Source organism: Cervus canadensis, chromosome 1 (genome assembly GCF_019320065.1).
Source record: "Cervus canadensis isolate Bull #8, Minnesota chromosome 1, ASM1932006v1, whole genome shotgun sequence".
NCBI lineage: Eukaryota > Metazoa > Chordata > Mammalia > Artiodactyla > Cervidae > Cervus > Cervus canadensis.
Genome location: NC_057386.1, coordinates 8118279 through 8140533, shown reverse-complemented (window position 1 = coordinate 8140533; position 22255 = coordinate 8118279). Strand labels below are relative to the sequence as shown.

General features: G+C 51.8%; 1 protein-coding gene across 2 annotated transcripts in view; it reads right to left on the bottom strand.

Moving 5' to 3' along the window:
• The window catches only part of MGAT5B (alpha-1,6-mannosylglycoprotein 6-beta-N-acetylglucosaminyltransferase B), a 67469-nt gene that overhangs the window by 4271 nt on the left and 40943 nt on the right, over positions 1-22255 (bottom strand). Inside the window, exons 9-15 of one of the 2 annotated variants that reach the window (XM_043461924.1) lie at positions 18411-18542; positions 16945-17078; positions 12550-12680; positions 12116-12121; positions 5346-5501; positions 4200-4346; positions 3898-4014 (exon numbers count right to left, since the gene is read on the bottom strand). In XM_043461924.1, coding sequence (XP_043317859.1) covers positions 3898-4014; positions 4200-4346; positions 5346-5501; positions 12116-12121; positions 12550-12680; positions 16945-17078; positions 18411-18542 — 823 coding nt within the window. The remainder of the gene's footprint in view (positions 1-3897; positions 4015-4199; positions 4347-5345; positions 5502-12115; positions 12122-12549; positions 12681-16944; positions 17079-18410; positions 18543-22255) is intronic. The other variant, XM_043461931.1, reaches the window with a different exon arrangement.

Genomic DNA, 22255 nt, shown 5'->3' with positions numbered 1-22255 from the left:
CAACCCACCCCCACTCACCCTTCCTCCTCATCAGAGGTGGGTGGAGTCAGAGCCCAATCCTGCCTCCTGGAGACCCCACCTTGAGGGGCCGCAGGCCCATCCTGAGGCCTCTGATCAGGGCGACATGCCCAACATCAAGCTGAGGAGGGTCTTGGGAAGCGGCAGCCACCACCAGGACCGAGTCTCGGGACAAGACCCCTCCCATCTGACCTTGCCCCAGTCCGCACTTCACCTGCACTGGGAGCAGGTGTCTTTAATCCAGGGGCAGTTCCGGGGTCCCAGAGAATTCCCCAGGTCCACACCCAGCCACATCCTTCACAGCCCATTGACCAGCACAGCTTTTCAGCCCTGAGCTCTGCACGGTCAGTCCCAGCCCGAGCTGCTGGCTGCCGAGGCCCCGGCCGCCAGCTGCTGTCCTAGCAGTTCCCCAGTTGCCTCGGGTACAAGGCTTCAAGTCCTGGTTATAAATAAACCCCCTGGAGAAGAGACTTCCCCTCCAAATGTCACTGCCTTCTCTAGCAGCAGCCACCGAGTTATCCCCTTTGTGGTTTGAAGCCCATCACGCAGTGATTCAAAGCTGTGCCCCCCCTCCCAATGAGGGGACCATTCAGAGCAGCCACATCCCACCTGCCGTGAATCTCCCACCGGACAAGCCAGCCTGCCTGGAAATTACCCCCATTAGGTCTAATTACAGGTGTGCACAGTGATCCGTCTCACAGAATGGCAGGTGCTGGTCCTGCTGGAATTACCGGCCTGTGATAATGAGCACGGCAGGCGGGGAGAAAGCAGGCGTCCCTCCCCCAACCTCCCTTCCCCTCCTCTCCCTCCCCTCACCTCGAATGGCCTCACCCTGGACAGAGAGATGCTTGAAGGGCAAACCCACCGAGGCTGAGAGACCTGAAAAGAGCCCCCACCTGGAGCCTCCTCGCTGCTTGGGGGGGTGGGGTGGCAGGCAAAGGGTGGGGGCCGCCAGGCTGGTGCCTCAGGTCCGTCTCGGCCCTTCCCCCTCCCTCTCCCTGCAAAAGGCCCCACAACTTGCAGAAGAAGCTGTGTCCCCCGATGGCGGCCCTCATTCGCTCTCTGAGCTCCTGCCAGCTATCTCTGTTTTCTAAACTAGGATGATCAGATTTACCCAGGGGGCTTGTTTAAAATGCAGACTCCAGTCCAAGTTCGATGCATGAAACAGGGCACTCAAAGCCGGTGCTGTGGGACAACCCAGAGGGATGGGATGGGGAGGGAGGTGGGAGGGGCGATCGGGACACATGTACACCCGTGGCTGATCATGTCAATGTATGGCAAAAACCACAATATTGTAAAGTAATTAGCCTCCAATTAAAATAAATTAATAAAAAAAGAGTAAAACGCAGACTCCAAGCCACACCGGTCCTTTGAAATCAGAAGCTGGGGACAGGCCCAAGAGTCTGCATTTTAAACACCTTCCAGGCTAACTGGGAGGTGGGGTAGGAGTCGGGGTGGTTAAAGGCAGAGGGGCCTCGGGCTGGTTTGGAGTCCAGCTACAAGAGTCAGCCTGGTGAGTCTGCAATACCTTAGTTCCTGGACCCTTATGTTCCTGTGATTTTTAATTAACTACTTAACTCAATTAAACAGATGTTCATGGTTTTAAAAAATCAAGAGAAAACAAGACAAAGCAAGTTTTCCTCTGACCCCAGATGCCCAGACCCTTCCTGGGGGCAGCACGTTATCAGTTTCTTGTGTGTCCAACCAGAAATAATGTGTGAATAGATGAACGGGCTCCCCTGCACAGACCACCCCCCCACCCCCCGCATTTTAGGTCTGCAGCTGGGAAAACCGTGTCCACAGGGCTGGGATCTCACTCACTGAGTTTCTCTCCAGGGAGGGATCCTGGAGGTGGGGCCAGACCTGCGGCCTGAGGGTGGACAAAAGCCTTTGGAGGTGCCCCTCTCACCCCCACCTCTGCTCCCACCTCCGGGTGGAAGCCTCGGATGATTGCTTTGGCAAGGGGTGGGCAGAGGGAACGGGAAGAGGGTGGGGGGTTTCCTCCAGGGTAGCATCCCACCGCACCCTCCCCCATACCTTCCATGGAGGTGTCTGCTCAGCCCCGTGTTGAGAGCTGACCCCTCCCCCCTGCCCATCCAGCGATGGATGGAGCTGGGGGAGGAACACCTCGGTTTCCTCATTTCTCAGATAGGAGAGCTCGGGATCTGAGCACCCCGCCTCCCACAGGTCCCTGCTAGCATTGAGCACCAGCTGCCTGCAGGCAGAGGTAACCTCCATTACACACCCTGACTCACTGGCACACTAGAACCTTCCTTCTTGGGATCACCCCCCAAATAAACTACTTGTAGTCAAATTCCTATCTGGGGTCAGCTCCTGGAAGAACCCAGTCTCAGTCTGTGACCTGGAGGAACTCCCAACAGAGGAGGATTTGCTTACGTGGATGCTTCAGAAGCGGGCGGAGGGCTGTCCCCGCACCACTGATGGAGGGTCCCGGGGTTCAGCCGTTTCGCAGGTCAACCTGGCCATGTCTGCTACAACTAGAGATGTACCTAGGCTGTAACACGGCAGTTTCCTTGGCACTTTCTCTAAAGAAACAATCACACCCACTCAGAAGGGAAGGACAAGGGTGTAGTGGGTAGAGGAAGGGACTCTCTGGGGCCATTTGCTGAGAGGGTGGGCTAAGTGGAGAGGGCTGAGTGGGAGGGACTGACCCATGGGATGCAGGAGGGTGTTAAAAGATGCCAACCTGGCAGTCCAATGGTTAGGACATGGGGCTCAATTCTTGTTTAGAGAACTAAGATCCCACAAGCCACATGGTGTGGCCCTCTGCCCGCCCCCCCCAAAAAAGAAAAAAACAAACAAATGCAAACCTGCCTATGGTCAGGGCAACCAGGCAGAACTCTGGACCTAGAGTTAAGTATTTAAGACTGTAGGGGGATCTATGCCCGCTGGCCTCTGCCCTGAGCCCAGCAGTGCCCCCAGCTCCCCCGGCAGGTGGACGTCCTCCTGGGCATGGCTCTCCCTTGCAGAGCCCCTGCCCCACATGCTCTCTGACTCTGCCACAAGCCCACCCTGAGCCACACATCCCCCCAGGGAGGGCACACTCAATGAACGAACAATGTGGTACTGGGCAGGGAAGAGGACCCAGCAGGAGTGGTTATTTTGGCTCAGCCTGGGGTCCGAGCTACCGCAAGAAGTGGGTCCAGAGGGACTGTGGCAAGCAGAAACCCCCCACCTCCACCCCGTTCACACAGTCTGACCTCTTCTCTATATAAAGGGACCATGAGAACACACAGGGAGCTCTCAGATGCCAGAGGTGCCAGGAGAGGAGATGAGCTCCACAAGCCCCTCCCTGCCCCCTCCCATACACAAGTGCACCCCACCCCCAACACCTACTTGCTGGAGAAAACACAAATGCTCCACCCACTTGCTACCCAAAGGTGACACCACCAGCGCCACCCCAGATCTGGTCTGAAAGGCAGGGCATCAGCCCCACCCAACCTGCTGAATCTGAACCTGGGCTTTAACAAGATCCCAGGTGATCTGTGTGCACTTAGACGTGCTGCCCAAGACCACAGAGACACCAAGAGTCCAAAGGACCTTCACGCATTCATCCTGGAGACCACCCTGCACCTAACTTGTGCTAACACGACCTGGCCTACAAAGACATTCAAAAAGTGACTCTGGATCCAGGGCTGCCATGTAAGGTTGTGCAGGCTGCACACTGCACAAAAGCATATCTCCATCTCCACTTCCTTGACAAACACACACACATCCAAGTTGGTGAGTGGGGCCCCTGCACAAATTTGCCAATCCAGGCCTGAGAGTCTGAATTCACCAAGAGGAGCATCTTTTTCCAATTACAGCAAAGACGCAAAGTATAGGATATTGGCGGTCCTGACTGGATCCAAGCCTCACCTGGGTTGTCATGATGGCCTGAATGGCTGCTTCAAACTCCTCTGAGTTGTTGTAGTCGACAGTCCACACGTGGGGCTTGCCAATGAAGTTCTCTGCATAGGGATGCTGGGAAAACACCTAGCCAGGGCACAGAGACAGTCAGCTTCTCTCTGTGCTGCCAGGCTGGGCTGGGTGAAGGGGAGGTGCCCCCACCCCATCTGGGCCATATCTCCCTTCATCCCAGGCTTCAGTCTTCCCCTTCCAGGAACTTTGGGATCCCATCTCAGAGCCCCTGGATGTGGGCTCAGGCCCTTCCCACTCACCTCTCTGGAGGTGGGCTTGCCCCGGAAGAACTCGTGGTTGAGAGAGCTGTGGGGTGGGCTGAACCGGGACTGCAGGAAGACACAGCCATTGGCGATGGCCTCCAGGGGGGCAGGGCCCTCATAGGGAAAGCCAAACCCTATGAAGAGCTGCAGAACCAAAGTGGCATGATGATCAGGGAAGGTTGGGTATCACAGCCCAGGAGCCCCAAGAAGTTAGGGGTGAGGTTGAGGTCAGGACATTCACAGGAGGCAATCGGGGCAGTAGGGAGCGCAGGCCAGCTGTGTGCCTTGGCCATTGTGAAATGAGGAGGTCTATTTAGGTAATATCAATGGCCTCTTCCTGCTCCAAAGACTATGATTTGGAGAGGAAAGAAAAGAACAACAGTTCCCAAGCTTACAAGGCTTCAGGCCACTCCTACATTTGATCTCAAAGGACCTTTACTCACTCACCCAAAAGACATTCATTCAGCACCTGACTTGTACTAGGAGGAGTGCTCATAGGGTTGGCCCCTGGAAGATAATATAAGTGATTCTGAATCTGGGGTTGCCATGTGATGTTGAGGTTGCTCACTGCACAAAGGTATCTTCTTCCACCCTAACACATACGCACCACACATATCCAAGATGCCTAAGGAAAGGAGCTATCGTCAGATTAGGAGAGGACCTAGCAGCTAGCTAGAGACCTTCCAGCTTCAGCTGGCACTTCAGGGCCCAACAGCAGGATCATGCTCCAAGGACACATTTCAGGGACTTCCAGGAGCAGTCAGTGGCCCGATGGAACTCTAGCCTGGCTGCTCCTCCTTCCTTTGCACCTAGAATTTCTACCCCCTCAGTGGCTCTGAAATCCATGCCTGACCCAGGAGTTGTCTGGACTGGAAGGGAAGGCGGGAAGCCCAACTCTTTTTTCACATCAATGAACCCCACCCAGCTCCCTTTCCCTGATGGGTATCCCTATCTCTAACCCTGGCTCCAACTATCACCTAGGAGGCCTGGACACGAGGTTCAGGGCAGCAGAGTGTGCAGGGGCATGTCCACATGTAGAAGGGGGCATGAATGATGGTGGCAGATGTGGCAGGCATGTTTGGGCTCCCTCCTGGGCGCCTATGGCCGGGTTGAGGTGAAGATGGAGGAAGGGGTGGGGCTCACTTTGGCCTTGCGCAGCAGCTGCTGGAACTCAGGCTGCGGCAGGAGGCCATGGTTCTTCACAAAGGCCGGGACTTCAGGGGGCCGCTGGCTCTCGTAGTACACAGTGCCGTGGATCTCCATGTACTTGTTCAGAATGCTCAGGAACTTCTCCTTCCCCTGCAAGAGGAGAAGGAGGAGATGGGGGCCTTGCTCTGACCACAGATGGCAGTGCCCACTGAAGAGACATCACTGGTCGGGAAGTCAGAAAACATGGGCCCAGTGTCAGGTTGGTCCCTGACCAGCTGTGTGACCTTGAAGACGCCCCCCTCTCCTCTCTGGACCTCAATTTCTTTATCTGTGAGTTGCAGAGGTTGGACTAGACCAGGGGCCCTAAGCCTGTTTAGCCATGGACCTGTTGTCTTCCAAACATCTCCCATAGAAACCAACATCCAATGCATCCAAAAGTTTGTTTAGTCGAAGCTATGGCTTTTCCAGTAGTCATGTATGGATGTGAGAGTTGGACCATAAAGAAGGCTAAGCACCAGAGAACTGATGCTTTTGAATTGTAGAGCTGGAGAAGACTCTTGAGAGCTCTAGGACAGCAAAGAGATCAAACCAGTCAATCCAAAAGGAAATCAACCTTGAATATTCACTGGAAGGATTGATACTGAAGCTGAAGCTCCGATACTTTGGCCACCTGATGAGAAGAGCCGATTCACTGGAAAAGACACTGATGCCAGGAAAGACTGAGGGCAGGAGGAGAAGGGGACAACAGAGGATGAGATAGTTGGATGGCATCACCAACTCAATGGACATGAGTTTGAACGGGAGACGGTAAGGACAGGGGAGCCTGGTGTGCTGCAGTTCATGGGGTCATAAAGAGTTGGACATGCTTAGTGACTGAACAACAAATGGAGCTACTTGGCCTCCTCTGAAACCTAATGACCTCTGAGGACCTCTGCAGAGGTGTGCAGTATAGATGAATAGATCACACCTCAGCGCCTGGGCGCCCATCTGACCCTACAGCCTGGGTCCTGAGCTGGGAGCTGTGGTCAGTGTAGGACCTCAGTAGGAATAAGCATGGGATCATCTGCTGGGTTCTATTTTTTAGAGTTTTTTGAGGCTTGCAGAAGAAAGGAAGGGATAAGCTGAGGGGAAAGTAGCTATAAGATCATGAATCAGGGCGGGACTTAGAGCTCTTTTCAGGGCATGTTGGTTCCCAGTAGATCAATGGGTCAGAGAAAAAGAACCCATGGTTCCCCATGTCCTACCAGTCAGCATGAAGTCAGACCACCAGGAGCTCCAGCCCAGGATTAGTTTATAAACCACAGCTCTTGAAGAATGTTATCAACAAATATTAAAATAATTAACAATTCACATTTTGAAACTCAAAGTGCATAAATTTTTCTCAAGGCCTTACACATTGAGTAATGCAGATCAGCCCTGTCTCTGAGAATGACCAGGAAAGATGGGAAAAACATCTATGATTGCCCTGAAAGTCTAACAAAGAATGAAAAATTACGAGGCCAAGACCTGGGAGAAAGAGAAAAAGAGACTGTTGAGGCTAGTGTCGGGTTTGGTTTTCCTCCTCGGGGGCCCACCCGCTGATTCCAAGGGCAGGATCTAGGCAGCTGAGCAGACCTGGGAGATGAAAGTCCAAGTTCAAGGCCTGCTAAAGATAGGGAGTGTTGATGGAAACTACACTTTGGGTTGGAATTCTGAGAAATTACATCATGGATGAAAGGGTAGACCAGAACTAGAAGCACAGTTAACAGTGGCTGAATTCTTTAAAAACGGTCTCAATCACTATCACTGATTAAGGTGATCTAGGGGACTTCCCTGGCAGTCCAGTGGTTAAGAGTCCAATCTTCCAATGCAGGGGGCGTAGGTTCAATCCTTGATTGGGGAACAAAGATGCCATAAGCCATTAAGCATAGCCAAAAAAAAAAAAAAAAAGGCAATCTGGGATTGCAAGGGCCTCAGTTCTAAACCAAGAATAAAAGAAAATCCTCTCTGGAGGAAGAGAACATTATTCTTGACATCAAGTTATTTCTACGATTTTTCATATTCACTTTCCAGAACCACCCCTAACTCAAAAAGAAAAAGAAAAAGGAACCAATGAAATCCCAATCAACATCCCAGCAGGCATTTTTATAGAAATTGACAAGCTAATTCTAAAACTCATTTGGAAATGCAAGGACCTAGAACAGACAAAATAACTTTGAAAAAGAAGAAAGTGGGCAGACTTATCTGATCTCAAGACTTATTACAAAGCTACAGTAATCAAGACTGTGATGCTGGCATCTAGTTAGACAGATAGATCAATAGAACAGAACAGACAGTCCAGAAATAGACCCACACATGTGGGGTCAATTGATTTCTGACAAAGACACAAAGACATTTCAGTGGAGGAAGAGACAGTCTTTTCAACAAACGGTCACGATCACTCGATATCCATATGCAAAAAGAAAAAAGGAAAGGAGAGGGGAAGAAAATACAAATTTTAAAAAATTGTTTTTAAAGGACAGGGGAAAAAAGTACTTCAATCCATACTTCATATCGTATATAAAAGTTAATTCAAAATGGATCACAGGGACGTCCCTGGCGGTCCAATGGTTAAGACTCTGACTTCCAATGCAGGGAATGTGGATTCAATCCCTGGTCGGGGAACTATCATCCCACAAGCTGTGCAGCTTGGCCAATTTTTTTTTAGAAAGGAGAGACATTGGGGCAGAAGCAATATTTAAAGAAATGGTAGCTGAGAACTTTCTAAAATTAGTGAAAGTTCAAACTACAGAGCCAAGAAGATCTACAAACTCCGTGTAGGATAAGAAACAAAACAAACAAACAACAAAAACCAGTGAGGCTTATTTTAGTGAAACTCCTGAAAACCAAATAAACAGAAGCCTCAAAAGCAGGCGAAGGGAAACACACACACAAATTACCTTTAAAGGAACAATAAGACCCACACTGACTTGTCAGCAGAAATGATAGAGGGCAGAGGACAAGCTAGAATTTGTACATGATGAACATAACCACTAAGAAATTTTTAGAAAAATAAAAAACAGAGCAAACCCAGACTAGGGTGTTTCCTTCTAGAGAAGGACAATGATCCTAAATGGAATCTCAGTGACGTAGGAAGGAACACAAATCAATAAAAAGGATAGATGTGGGTAAACGTAAATAAACACTGACTTTATAAAACAACAATAATACTAATATATTGTGTGGTATAAAATATTTGGACAGTATTAAAATACCATAAGAGCATATCAGTTGGGGAGAATAGAAATAAAACATTTAAAGATTCTTTTACAACCCCATAAAAGCTTTACAGTATTGACTTATATTAGGCTTTGATAAGTCAAGGATGGATGTTATAACCTTTACGGTAGCCACTGGAGAAGACTCTTGAGAGTCCCTTGCACTGCAAGGAGATCCAACCAGTCCATCCCAAAGGAGATCAGTCCTGGGTGTTCATTGGAAGGACTGATGCTGAAGCTGAAACTCCAATACTTTGGCCACCTCATGCGAAGAGTTGACTCACTGGAAAAGACCCTGATGCTGGAGGGATTGGGGATGAAAGAGAATGAGATGGCTGGATGGCATCACCGACTCGATGGGCATGAGTTTGAGTAAACTCCTGGAGCTGGTGATGGACAGGGAGGCCTGGCGTGCTGCGATTCATGGGGTCGCAAAGAGTTGGACACGACTGAGCGACTGAACTGAACTGAACTGAAAGAATACAAAAACATTAAGAAAACCAGAACCAAAAGAATATAAGAACATAGTTAGCTAAAGGAAGCTGGATTTTTAAAAATATATCAATGTGAAAGAAGATAAGAAGTAAGGGGGGAAAACATGAAACAGCTGAGAAAAAGAAAAAGAGGACTTCCCTGGTGGTTCAGTGGTTAAGAATCTGCCTGCCAAAGCAGGAGACACAGTTCGATCCCTGGTCCAGGAAAATTCCACATGCCCCAGGGCAACCAAGCCTGCCTGCTGTAACCAGAGAAAGCCCTTGCGAAGGAACAAAGACACAGCCAAAAATAAATAAATACATAAATTTTTTTAAAACAGAAAAGAGAAAAGAAACCAACTAATAAAATAGTAGACTCAGAGTCAGATAATATCAGTCATCACACCAAATGTAAAAAGGATTACTTATTATAAATTGACTCATGCCCCCATAAAAATATCAAATCAAGGATGTAACATGTGAATAAAATGTCTTCAAAGCCCCTGTTCAACTTCCTGACCCCATTACCAGAGCAGCTGTTGTTAACAGTGTCTCAAGTGCCTTCCTCAGATCTTTTATGCATGATAAGCAGATGTACATTTTCTTTAAACCACACACATACATGTACAAATGGGTTCATGTCACATGCGCTGTTCACCAACTTTTCTTCACCTAATCATATATACACATACATACATATGTGAGTATTTATGTGTGTAAATGTAGTTTTACAAAACAATAGTTACCCTTAGTACATATAAAGTCCTCTGATATCCTTTTATTCTCTTGTTTCTAGGCTATCCTACTTCATTTAGAAAGGCTAATTAAGACTCAGAAAAAGACAAACTGTAGGATCTCACTCAGCTCATCTCTTGAATTGAAAAGAGTCAATCTCATAGAAACAGTAGAATGGTGAGTGTCAGGGGCTGGGGGAAACGGGACCATGGGGGTCAAAGCAGACAAACTTTCAGTTACAAGATGAATAAATCCAGGGATTTAACATCCAGCATGGTGCCTATAGTTACTCAAACTGTACTGTATACTTGAAATTTTCCCAGGGAGTCAACCTTAAATGTTCTCACCACGCACACACAAAGTATGCAAGGTGATGGATGTGGTAATTAGCTTGATGGAGGTGCTCATTCCACAATGTATATGTATACCGAGTCATCATGTTGTACACCTTAAATACATACAATTTCTCTTTGTCAATTATACCTCAGTAAACCTAAGGAGGAAAAAAAAAAAAATAAAGCTGAGTTGCAGTTTGAAAAGCCGACCTTAGGTCCCCCACCTGGCACTTCTGATGTCCAGAATGATTCCTCCAGCAGCAAGGCTGGATTTGCCCTGCACCTGGATAAGTAGTCTTTCTCCCATCCTCTCACTCCCGGTCCCTGGAACAGACTCTCATAAAACAGCAGTATCTAAGCCTTAGCCTCCAGCTCTGGGGACCCAGGATAAGACAAACCTCCTCGACACAAAAGTCATCAAAACTCTCTCCCGGATCCCGGCTGCCGTTCCCCTAAGGATGTGACAAGCGCACCTTCTCCTTCCTCCTCCGCCTCTCTGCCACCCGGTCCCCCGAACTCCGGATGGCATTTGTCCCAGAATGCTGCTGCCATTCCTTTCTTCACCCGGCCGCCTCTGCCTGCCTTTGGTCACAAAGACCAGAGCAAAGATGTCTTTTTTGGAAGCAGTTTCTTTGAGGTCTCTTGCTGTGTAGCATTGCTCCTGGCTATCCCAGAATCTCCTGAGCCCAAGATAAAACCATTCTCTTCCCAGAGCTCATGACCTCTCATTCTCTTGGGGCAGTCTCTAAACAGTGTTCTCTGGCACAAGCAGACACCGTCTGTGCTCACTCCCTTGCCCAGTGCCCCAGGCATCCTGGCAGCCAGCTTGTCTGGCATCATATGAAAATGACCCCTTGCTTCTGTCCCCACACTCCACGGTGGGCACTGATGTCTCAAACAGGGCTTGGACCCTTAGTCCAGCCTCCAGAGCTTCTCTCTGCCACCATCCAAGGCGTCATAACCGAGGAGGCTATTAAGGGTCCTGGCTCTGGAGTTAGATGTGGGTTCGAATACCAACCCCACCCACTTAACTAGTTGGTCATACTAACCCCACAGTTGATGGTCAAGCGAGAAAATACATGTGAGCACCTGGCAACAGTAAGCTCTGGCTGGATGAGTATTAACCATGGCTGAGACCTCATAGGGTTGTCTTGGCACAGATCATGAGATGTCCCTTAATTCCTCCCCCTTCCTCAGTCACAGAACTCCAGGGCTAAGCTGGGCACATATGGCTAAAGCACGCCTACTTCCAAAGTCCCCTAACCCTGGCTGTGGCCACGGGACTGAGACCTAGCCATGAGGCCATATGGCGCATATGGTGTGTAATGTTCGGGAGATATGCTAAACCTGGCCTTCCTCCTCCTCCAACCCCCCCCCCCCACCCCGCATCCCCAGCTGAAGGGCAGATGTAATGACTGCACCGCCTGTGGTCAGCTTAAACCACGAAGCAAGACTGCAGATGAACACTAAACGCAGTGAGTCACCCAGGGGAGCGGAGCCCCAGGGGTCAACCCAACACTGACAGCTCCAGAGGGTGTCAGCGGGAAAGAGCACACACTTCCCTCTTGTCTCAATTACGGTTAGTGGGGGCTTTTCTTCAACAGCCGGACCTGATTCATACAGCGTGAGAATCATTAACTAAGATGGTCATGTGACAGCTTGACACGGGGCATGGGGGCTGCCCAACGGTTCCCACGATGGGCATCTTTATTATTACCCTTTACCCTCATGTCACCTGTCTTAGGTCAGCTGTCCATCCTAGGAGCTGCCCTGCTCCACACCGAGCTGCCGCCTGACCTCCAGGCCCCAGAGAGAGCCCACCTGAGACCCCGATGTCCCCATCACCCTCCTCCCACCTCGGTCTGGTCCATCCACAGGCACTACCAAGCCCAGAAACCCCAACTTGGGAGCACCCCTGGGGAGACCCTGCAGAGAGCGGGGAGCAGCAGGAGGTGGAAGGAACATGTGGCAAACAGTCACCATACCTGGAGCTGCCTCGTTGCCAGGAGGGCAGAGAGAAAAGGAGAGAGAGAACAGGTCAGTGGCCAGATGAGCGGTAACGTCCCACACAGATGGTGCTTCTTGGAGGGACTTTGCCCTGAAGCTGGGGTTCCAATCCTTAGTCCTCTCTTATTTCTTCCCTGCCTCCCACCCCCAGAATCCCCACATGTAGCCTAAACCCCTTTGGTGGGTTAGTGTTTGTGGATCCATACCAGTGAGGGTGGGGGATGAAGCCTTTTGAATTTGTTGCAAAGAGTGGGGGCAGGGAGGGGAGTGAGGCAGGAGTCCCAGGGCGGTATTCCAATGGCAGTTCTTTTTTGACCACTAGGGGGGCCGTTTCCACCGTCCAGGGCTGGGGGGTGGGAGCTTCCTGGGGGCCAAGGGTTGGTGCTGGGGGCTGGGGGGCGGCGGGTCTCACCTTCCAGATACTCGCCTCCTTGCCGTACACCACCGCCATGTTGCTGGCCTTGCCATCTTTGATGAGCTGCTTCTCTGTCTCGTTAAGCTCCTCGGACACGAAGCCCATGAAGGAGTTGTCCGGGGTGTGAGCTGCAGCCAGACCACGAGGTCAGGAAGGGGCATGCCCTGGTTTACCCAGACTGGCCCCATCGGAGGGGACACCCGTTTGGCGGGGAAGTGGAAGGGGGCTAGGAGGTAAGGGGTGCGGTTTTGGTTGGGCGCTGGGGAGAGCATCCATCCGTCGGGGCCCCGGCCCCCTTCCGCGGCATCTCTCACTGGCTCCCCACTCTCCCTCCACGCAGACCTGTGCTCACAGGGCCCTTCTGAGAGGTCTTTCCTGACCCCAGCCCCTCTCCGTCTCCTTTCCCTCCTTTATCTTTTGCCCCAGAACTCACTGATCAGACACGACAGTACATAGTGATTTGTTCGTGTGTTACTGTCAGAATCAAAGAGGGCAGGAGCTGTCTGTGTCCCAGGCCCCTGGGAGCGCCTGGCCCGGCTGGTTCACGCATGCGCGGACCCATCTTCGCGTTCACACCTGCAAGCTTCTGCCCCTGCCCTTCGCTTAAGCGCCCACTGCCCTTTTCCACGATGAGAAAACAGTATTCCGCTTCAGGGCCCCACTTGCACGTCACCTCCTCTCCTCCCAGGAGCCTTCTCTGGGATCTGAGTGCCCTCCCTTTGCGGGCCTGTCCGCCTTGCTTAAGTCTCCGGCAAAGCGCGGATTTGCACCCTGACTCGCTTCCCAGAACCCAGAGCACCAGGGGCAGGATGTGCGTTTCAGCTGCGGCTCGAGTTCCTCCGCCACGCTCCAGGCATGTCACTGATTAGCTCTGTCTGCCGCGGCCGGCTAAAGGAGTGGGCACAGGTGCCATCCATCTGCAAGGACCACGGTCTCCCTCTTCCAGGCAAAGGACCTCGAGCAGAATGCCTATGGAACCGAATTACACCTACTCTACCTTCCGGGTGGGAGAGGTTGCATGCGCGAAATAGGGTGGCAGCAGCCGTATGGCCTTGATTTCCCAGAACAACCCTGAGGCCAAACACCCCCTTTCTTCATTTCAGATGCACGTTTTACACATTTTAGCATTTCTGTAATTGGGATATACTTTTTTTTTTCTTTTGGCCGTGCCACTCGGCATGTGGCATCTTGGTTCCCCCACCAGGGATCGAAGTCGCGAACCCTGAGGTGGAAGCACAGAGTCTTAACCCCTGGACTGCCAGGGGAGTCCTGGGATGTATATTTTAATTCAAATGTGTAGATTTAACATAGTATGTCTACCCAACCCCCTCAATACCCACAAAATTCTTAATCAATATCTGGTGCATCTTAGAAGAGGTGGTGGTTTTCTATCCAGAAAGCTCATGGATACTTGAGTGTGAAAATCTGACCATTATAAGGACAAGTCTTTGCTGGCCGCAAAACAAAATTATCTCCTCTCTGGGCTTCCCTGGTGGCTCAGCTAGTAAATAATCCACTTGCAATGCCGAAACCCCAGTTTGATCCCTGGCTAGGGAAGACCCCCTGGAGAAAGGATAGGCTACCCACTCCAATATTCTTGGGCTTCCCTGATGGCTCAGATGGTAAAGAATCCACCTAAATGCAGGAGACCTGGGTTTGATCCCTGGGTTAGGGGAGATCCCCTGGAGGAGGGCATGGCAACTCACTCCAGTATTCTTGCCTGGAGAATCCCCATGGACTGTAGCCCGCTAGGCTCCATTGTCCATGGGGTCGCAAAGAGTCAGGCACAACTGAGCGATTAAGCGCACACTAGGGTTTCAGAGGCTTGGGGGTGGGGGTGGGGAGAGGGAGGGGCTGGAGGCCAGGAGTTGTTTCTGTGATGCTCAGAGCTCAGGAAGCTCTCCTGTCTCAGGAGGCTCTGCCCAGGCCGGGGAGAAGCCCCAGGAGGGCAGACAGACTCTTCTCCCTGATTCAGTTTGCCTCCCCAGCCCCACCCTCGCCTCTGTACTTACTCTCTGGCTCCAGCTGGGGCTGCAACCAGGCCTCCCTCCTGCTCACCACTTTCTCCCATTTTCAAGAAAATCTCATTTTGCCAACTCCATGAGAAGTGACAGGTTTAGAAAAATTAGCTAAACTAGTAGACATGGGACAGGGAAGCACTGCAACCAATTAAAATAACAGGGACCATGGAAAAGAGCTCCTGGGGCAGGGCAAGGTGGGGGGAGGCAGCCAGCCTCCCAGTGGCTCTTTGGGTAAATCAACCAGCTAGATTGGAAAGAGGTCTGCTCATGAATTCCTTCCTGGACTTAGGATGTCATTAAGACAGGCAAGTCTGTGTTTCTTTCTCTCTCTCTTTAATTTATTCAATCAATTAACATTTTCTGAAGACCTCAATAGGCTCCAGGGAAATAAAGCTAAATCAGTCAGTGGCTCCTTTTTGAGTGTTTCCTAAGCTATCAGTGGAAATAAATGTATAAGCAAATAACTCATATTTCAATATATGCTTTAACAGAATTAGGTTTAAGAGTTATAAACACATTCTGCCTGAAATAGATAAGGTGATTAGTGAAAGTGCTGGTAAAAAGAAGAGACATTAAAAAAAAAAGAGAGAGAGAGAGACATTTGACATGGGGTTTTGGAGGATGAGTAGGAGTTTGCCCTGGTTGGGGAACTAAGATCCCGCAAGCAAAGCACAAGCGACATGGCATGACAACAACAACAACCAAAAAAGTCTTCATGACATTTCCTAGCTCAGGAACATGCAGTGACTCTCAAATTACCATATCCAATATAAACTTAGGAATCGTTGCTAAAGAGCCACCTCTCTGCTTCCAGATCCTGTGTTTTTCCTCTCTGCTGTCACATACGCTATTTCTACAGTCCAGAGCATCACCACCACTGCCCACCCACCCCACTCCAATCTCTCGGCTGGGAGCACATTGCCACCAGATGACCTGTTAGGACAGTCACTCTTCTCATGGAGAAGCCTCATGCAGCCCTGCAATGGGCCCCGGGGAGGGAGTCTGGCACCCACAAAACCATGTGACTTCAGACAGGACATTCTACCTCTCTGGGCCTCAGTTTCCTCATCTGGGCTCCAAGGAAACATCCCACCTTCCCAATCAAGCCACTAGTGGTGGTTTGGTCACTCAGTCGTGTCCAGCTCTTGTGACCTCATGGACTGCAGTTTGCCAGACTCCTTTAACCATGGGATTTTCCAGGCAAGAATACTGGAGTGGGTTGCCATTTCCTTCTACAAATCAAGCTTGTGTATTATTCAAAAATCTCATCTACCTCTAATGCAGCCTAGAACCTGAAGAGTAACACAAAAGAAGTCACTAAACACCCAGAAGGGATGCAGTCACTTGACGGACTGAGTAAAGATCAGCTACTTTACTTATAAGCAAATTCCTCGGGACCCTGCCTGGAACCAAAGTCACTCTTAACTTAGAGACAATCCTGATGAGGATGCTTTGTCTGACTTTCTGACCCACAGCCTTCAAAGAGCCGCCAATTAGGTGTGCAAGATGCCGCGGGAGGCAGATAGCCTAACAACGATTAAAAGTGACAGCTGACAGCCTCCCAACTAGGAGAAAAAGCACCACATCACACAGCGACAGGACAAGGGGCCACTTGGCAGGGGACGCAGCTCTGCACAGCTCCGCCGGCCCCGCAGGGCAGGCTCCATGCCAGAGAGATAGAGCGTTGACCCCGAGTTGTCAAGAAAAGGTTAAATTATTTTCAGCATGCTGCATGGAAGAGGGGAGGTCAGTGTGTACACATTTTAAAGCCTCATTAAAAAATCTCGAAAGCTCAGCTCAAATGGCCTCCCTTGCCTGAAGCGGCTCCAGCCCCCACCCACGGCCTGACTTCTCATCATCCCCAGTGTTGGAGCCTCCTGGAACACCTGCATTTCCAGAACCTTCTGTTCTTTCCATGTCCATCTTCACTACATCTGTTTCCGCTGCTTAGAAAGCCTCTCTGTGCTGCCCCTCACCACTCATTAGGTCTCCATCACTTTGGAATGCCTCTGGAAGGCCACAGAATCCTCTTTGGTCTGAAACCCTGTGCTCAGCTGCTCTCTGAGGGCAACCTGTGGTCCAGGAGGACAAAGGCTGCATCCTCCAGGTGTTGAAAAGGCCACCATGCCGCCCCACCCCCACCCCAGGCCGCCCCTCCCCCTCCACACACCACCAGAGGCTTCCTTTGTGGTTCACACCTTTGCTGAGAGGGGATTGAGGCTTTCTTAGCCAAGGCCGATGGCTGGATGCATCCCTCTCCTCACACAGGCTCCGAAAGAAAGGAGAGGAAGGAATGGGACCTGCCTCCTCCCCACCCCTTGGAGAGGCCCCACCCAGCCCGCCCCACCCCGTGTGGTGGCTGGACACTCACGGAACATGGTCATGAACTGCTTGGGGTTGAGGTTCCAGTAGCCCCAGTTGGTCCGGTAGCCATGCAGCGTGGCGTATTCTTCATGGTTGTATGCAGGTTCAGTTCCAAAGGTGTCGATGACCCGAATGCGGCACCTGCCCCCACCCCGCCCCCCAGGAACCCGGGTCACCAATCTCCCGGTGTCTCCCTGGGCTGGGGTGGCCCCAGCCATGGGCTCTGGAACCCAAAGGTGGCTGGTCAGGGTAATGCAATGTGTGGTCAGGGCTTGGGCTCAGACACTAGCTGGCTGTGTGAACACAGGCAAGTGCCTTAACCTCTCTGGGTCAGCTTTCCCATCAGTCAAAGGGGGATAACAACCACCAAATCATCTCAGAGCCTTGTGTGAACCATGGACCACTAACTCAGAAACTATTAGTTTTTACAGCTGCCCCAAGGGAGACTAGAAGGGGAGGCCCTTCCTGGATGCGGGCCCTCCCCCTTGCCCAGGATTCACCTGCACCATTTGCACTTTCGTGGGCAGGGAGTCTCCAGCCCCTCTGCTTAGGAGCCTGACACCCCCAGGAAGTGCCTGGCCTCTCTGGGCTTAGATGCAGAAGAGAAGGGCCCCAGGGAACCAGCTACGGCGTGCCTCAAAGTCTCCTCTGCAAGAATGGCTACTGCAGGTGGGCCTCCCAGCCGATGGGGGCTCTGTCCCACCCTGAGGCCAGAGCCCAGAACCTCTCCCTGCATCTTGGCCACCCCAGGAGTGGGCACCTAAAGAAAACCGCTGAGGCTCAGATGCCCCTCCAAGGCACTCCCCAACCCAGAGTCCTTCCAGGTGACCCAGCAGTGTCCGGACTGCTGCGGTTAGCACTCCTCCCCGCCCCAGAGAAGGGGCAGGGTTGGGAGGAGGAGGCCCCGAGTGCACGGAGAACATGCATTAATAATAAAAGCAATAACGCTGCCTGTCCCTTTTTTTCCTAATAAAATCATGTGGGATAGTCAATGAGGCTGGAGCACACGTAATAAATAGCAGGGCTCTCTGTGCTAAATTAAACCCCATATCCTGCTGGCTGCAGAGAGATGGAGCGATGGCATTGGCCTTCCTCCCACCCAAGAGGGGACCGGACGGGGGAGGGGTGGGGAGGGCGTTGCTAGGTCCTCACACGCAGGGGTCATGCCTGATCCTGTGCCATCTTCCCTCCACCACTCCCTGCTGTTCCTCTGCCCTCTCCAGCGGGGTCAGCCCTGACCTCATGCCCGCCGCCCCCCAGCCTGCCCAGCAGCAGAGAGGCCCTGGAGTGCCTGGCTGTGGTTTATTAATTGTCATCCAAGTCAGCCCTAGCCAGGAGGCAGAGCTGTCCGGGAAGGAAGGTAGGGGGTGGGGGGCATGGGAGGTGAGCCTTCGCTCCACCCTGGAACCCGGGACAGTGCAACCCCACCTTGGGGAACAGTGGGCAGTCGCCACCCTCCCGCTGCCCTCTCACCGGTACTTCCTGAAGGAGAGTCCCATGTGCTGCCTCATCTGCTGCAAGCCGTGGTAGTCGGTGTAGATGAGGTCGAACGGCAGGGGCATGGTGAGCGGGCAGTTCCCCCGGCCTGGCGGCACCCCTAAGTTACTGAGAGAAGAACCCTTCAGAGTCTGAGCCCTAAGAGGGACCCACAGACCCACTTTCCCATCCAGCCTTGTGTTTGGGGGATCTGGACCTCACCCTGGTTCCTACAGCCCAGAATAAAATGGGGAGGTGGGGACACTGTAAAGGAAAGTAAGGTCTGTGCATGAATCCTGGCTGACTCTTGTAGAGGAAGCCAACAGGGCCGCCATGTACAGTTGCACAGGTTTTTCACTGCACAAGAGCCTCCAACGAGGGGCAAATGGAACGGAGATCCGGCCTGGGCTACCTTGCCAAGCCTGCGCCTGGCCTGGGCTACATGCCAGAATGAAGGGAACCTTCTGTTCATTTGTACAAACCTGATCCCCACAGAGCTGTGTCCACCCAGAGGGGGTGTGGACACTCACAAAGTACCATGAACACCAGTCGAGACCCTCAGCGCAGCTTCAGCATTTGTTTGGAGCTGAAGGGCCCCCAACCCCAAGTCCCAGAAGATACAATCCTGCTCTGCTGACTGGTTCCTGGCCACGGAGAAGCCCAGCCCTGGCCCACTGGGGGACCCTGCCTGCTGGGTCACTTAGTTGCACGATTTCCTCTGGGACAGGGCTGCCTCTGGTGACTCAGTTCAGAGTCTCTGGGTCATCACACTGGAGCCTGGAGGACATGGCCTCCCTTCTCCCAGGTCCACCTCCCTGGAGACAGGCTTAGAGGCCCCTGCCCGGCCCCCACAGTGCCAGCATGAACTTTGTCCTGCTCACCCCTGCCCACCCTCCAGGAGCCCCTGCTAAGCCTGCCTACACACCCCCTACAAGGATGATGGGGTTTTTAGATCAGTGACTCAGTAAGTCTGTACTGAGTGGCTGAGCCTGGCAGGGAGTAGTGTCGGCCCCCAGGGAAGCCCTCCTTTTCGGGGGGGCCCCCAGCAACCTCTCACATCCTGCTGATTCCTGCCTCCCTTGGGTTCATGGTCCAGATGCTGGAAGGCATCCGTGAGAGCCCCCTCCCAGTGAGTCCCTGCAGGGATCCACCCGGCAAAAGGGCCACGATTATCATCTGTTCCCTGGGTCACATCTCGAGCTCCTTGAGACAATTAAAGCAGGCGGAACAGTGGCACCTGGACGCCTCTGCACTCTCCTGCTCACACTCAGCAGCACACCAACAGAGGCTCTGGATGCACCGTCCCCCAGAGCAAACTGCCCTAGCGCAGCCTTTTCAGCGACGTTTATGACAACCTGATGACAAAGCCATGATGGAACGATGTCAAGGGGAGCTTTGGGAGACGAGGATCAAGGTGTCAGGGGTTGGCCTGTGCCAGCAGAGAAGGGCAACAAGACAGAGGGGGGTTTCTCTGTACCGCTCCCCACCAGCCAGTGCACCCCAGCCTCACTCAGCTTCCCCACACCAGCGCCCCAAGTGTGAGAACCTTTGCTGCTAAGTGGGCACTGTGTGTGTCTGTTAGTTGCTCAGTCATGTCCGACTCTTTGCGACCCCACGGACTGCAGCCCACCAGGCTCCTCTGTCCATGGAATTCTCCAGGCAAGAATACTGGAGTGCAAAAATCTTATAACCATTTTCTCCCCATTTCTCTTGTGTGTGTGTGTGAATATGCCATAGTTTATTCATTCAGTGGAAAGGCATATGGATTGTTTTCTGATTTTTGCTCCTGTTGCCCATTGTTGATATAAATATCCTTATACATACACCTCCTGATGTACATGTGCAAGAATTTTGGGGGATATATAATCAGAAATAAAAATTCTGAAGCTCTCAAGTATTTATCTAGGAGTAATTGTTAAATTTAATAGATAATACTCAACTATTTTGCACAGTAGTTTCTTATCTTTAAACTTAAAACAGGCAAAGCTCCCCCACTCCCCACCCATCCAATCTCCAGTGATCCCTCTATCCAACCAGATGACCATAGGCAGGATTCTCAAAGCCAGGACTTCTAAGGCAGGGCCCGCCTCTTCTGCTTTTTTGTTGAAATACTCAGAAAGCAAAGAAGAAATACTTCAGCTTTTTTGTTGAAGTCCTCAGAAAGCCTAGACCTCAGAGGTCTGGAGCTATCACAGGAAGCAGCGCCCATAACCTGGAGACTTTATGAAATATCTGGTGGTATTTTTTAAGTGTCAAGCAGGTTTTATATTCTACTCTGTGGGATCCTGTTTTCTTTCAAGGATGGCTGTCTCTCACACACACACCCCCACACTCCTCCAGTCAGATGGAGCATCATTGTTGTCCTGGGTTATAGAAGCTCTGGGTTGAGGACAGACCCTGGTCCCCCTCCCCACTGCCTCCACTCCATTGAGAACCACAAATAGAAAGACAAAGTGATGACGCCTCTTGCAGAAGTGAGGGAGGGGGTGGCTGCTCCTCCCTCATGGAATCTGGGTCTGGGAAAAATGAAGACGATTCTGAAAATATAACCCGTAGGTGGGTCTAGTTGCTGCTACCTGCACCAGTCACATGATTTCCCCACACTGCCTTTCTGGCTGGTTACCAGGCAACGTGTTGTCCCTCTGTAGCCATGAGTGGTACCACAAAGTCACGGGCCCCAGCCACACCCCTGGCCCCAGCCCCAGCCCCAGCCCCAGACACAGGGCCACTGGGAGGCCCGATGAACAAGTCATGGTCCTCTCCTGGGAGGATGACTCCACACCGATGTTCTAGAGCCTCTATCATCATCTCCCTCAACTTCGTGGCTACCATTCTGAACACAGCCTCCATTCTACAGGCTTTCAACTCATTACCTTTCGTCTGGACAGCTACCCTATGAGATCAGACCCATTCCTAACCTGCTCCCCTCTTTACAGATTAAGAAACAGGTTTAGTAATTTACCCAGGATCACAGAGCCAGGGAGGAGTAGAGCTGGGATTGGGACCCAGGCAGTAGGCTCCAGCCCCCACGCTCCCACTGGCCGAGCTCTCCTTTCTCCCCAGACTCACCGGGCACCAGACAGTACAGCGGTGCGTCCTCAGTCCACAGCGACATCCCGAAATTGGAGCTGCGGGCTGCCAGCAGAGATCGGCCCCAGTCCCAGTTTTGTTGCTAACCTTGGAGGAATCATAGCGTCTAGGAATTTCATCTTTTTCATCAGCAAAAGACAAAAAATGCCTACCTCACCAGGTTCCTGATAAGATCGAGTGAGGCAAGGAGAGTGAAAGTCCCACTGATTGTTATGACTTCAGTCATCAGTTTCACCTTCTGAATTGCCAAGTCTGGAAATTCCTGACTCCCACCCCAACATACACATACCCCTCACCTAAGGCCCCAGTCGTTTTCAGCTAGAATCTGGAAATCATTTCCTCTCCCTTCCACCTCCCTCTAGTCTTGCCTGACTCTTTTATGGAGAGATGTTTCCACAGTGTCAACCTGGTCAGTCACTCCTGGTTGCATCTGATCCTTCTCAGAGCCTTCTTACCTCCTGCTCCTTGACTCAAACCTTGCTTCCTCCTCCAGGAGGGCTTCCCTGGTAGCTCAGCTGGTAAAGAACCTGCCTGCAATGCGGGAGACCCTGGTTTGATTCCTGGGTTGGGAAGATCCCCTGGAGAAGGGAAAGGCTGCCCACTCTAGTATTCCAGCCTGGAGAATTCCATGGACAGTCCATGGGGTTGCAAAGAGTCGGACAGGACTGAGCGACTTTCACTTTCCTCCTCCAGGAAGCCTTCCTTGGCCCTCTGAACAGAGTGAGACGCCCTTCTCCTTTGATACCCCTACC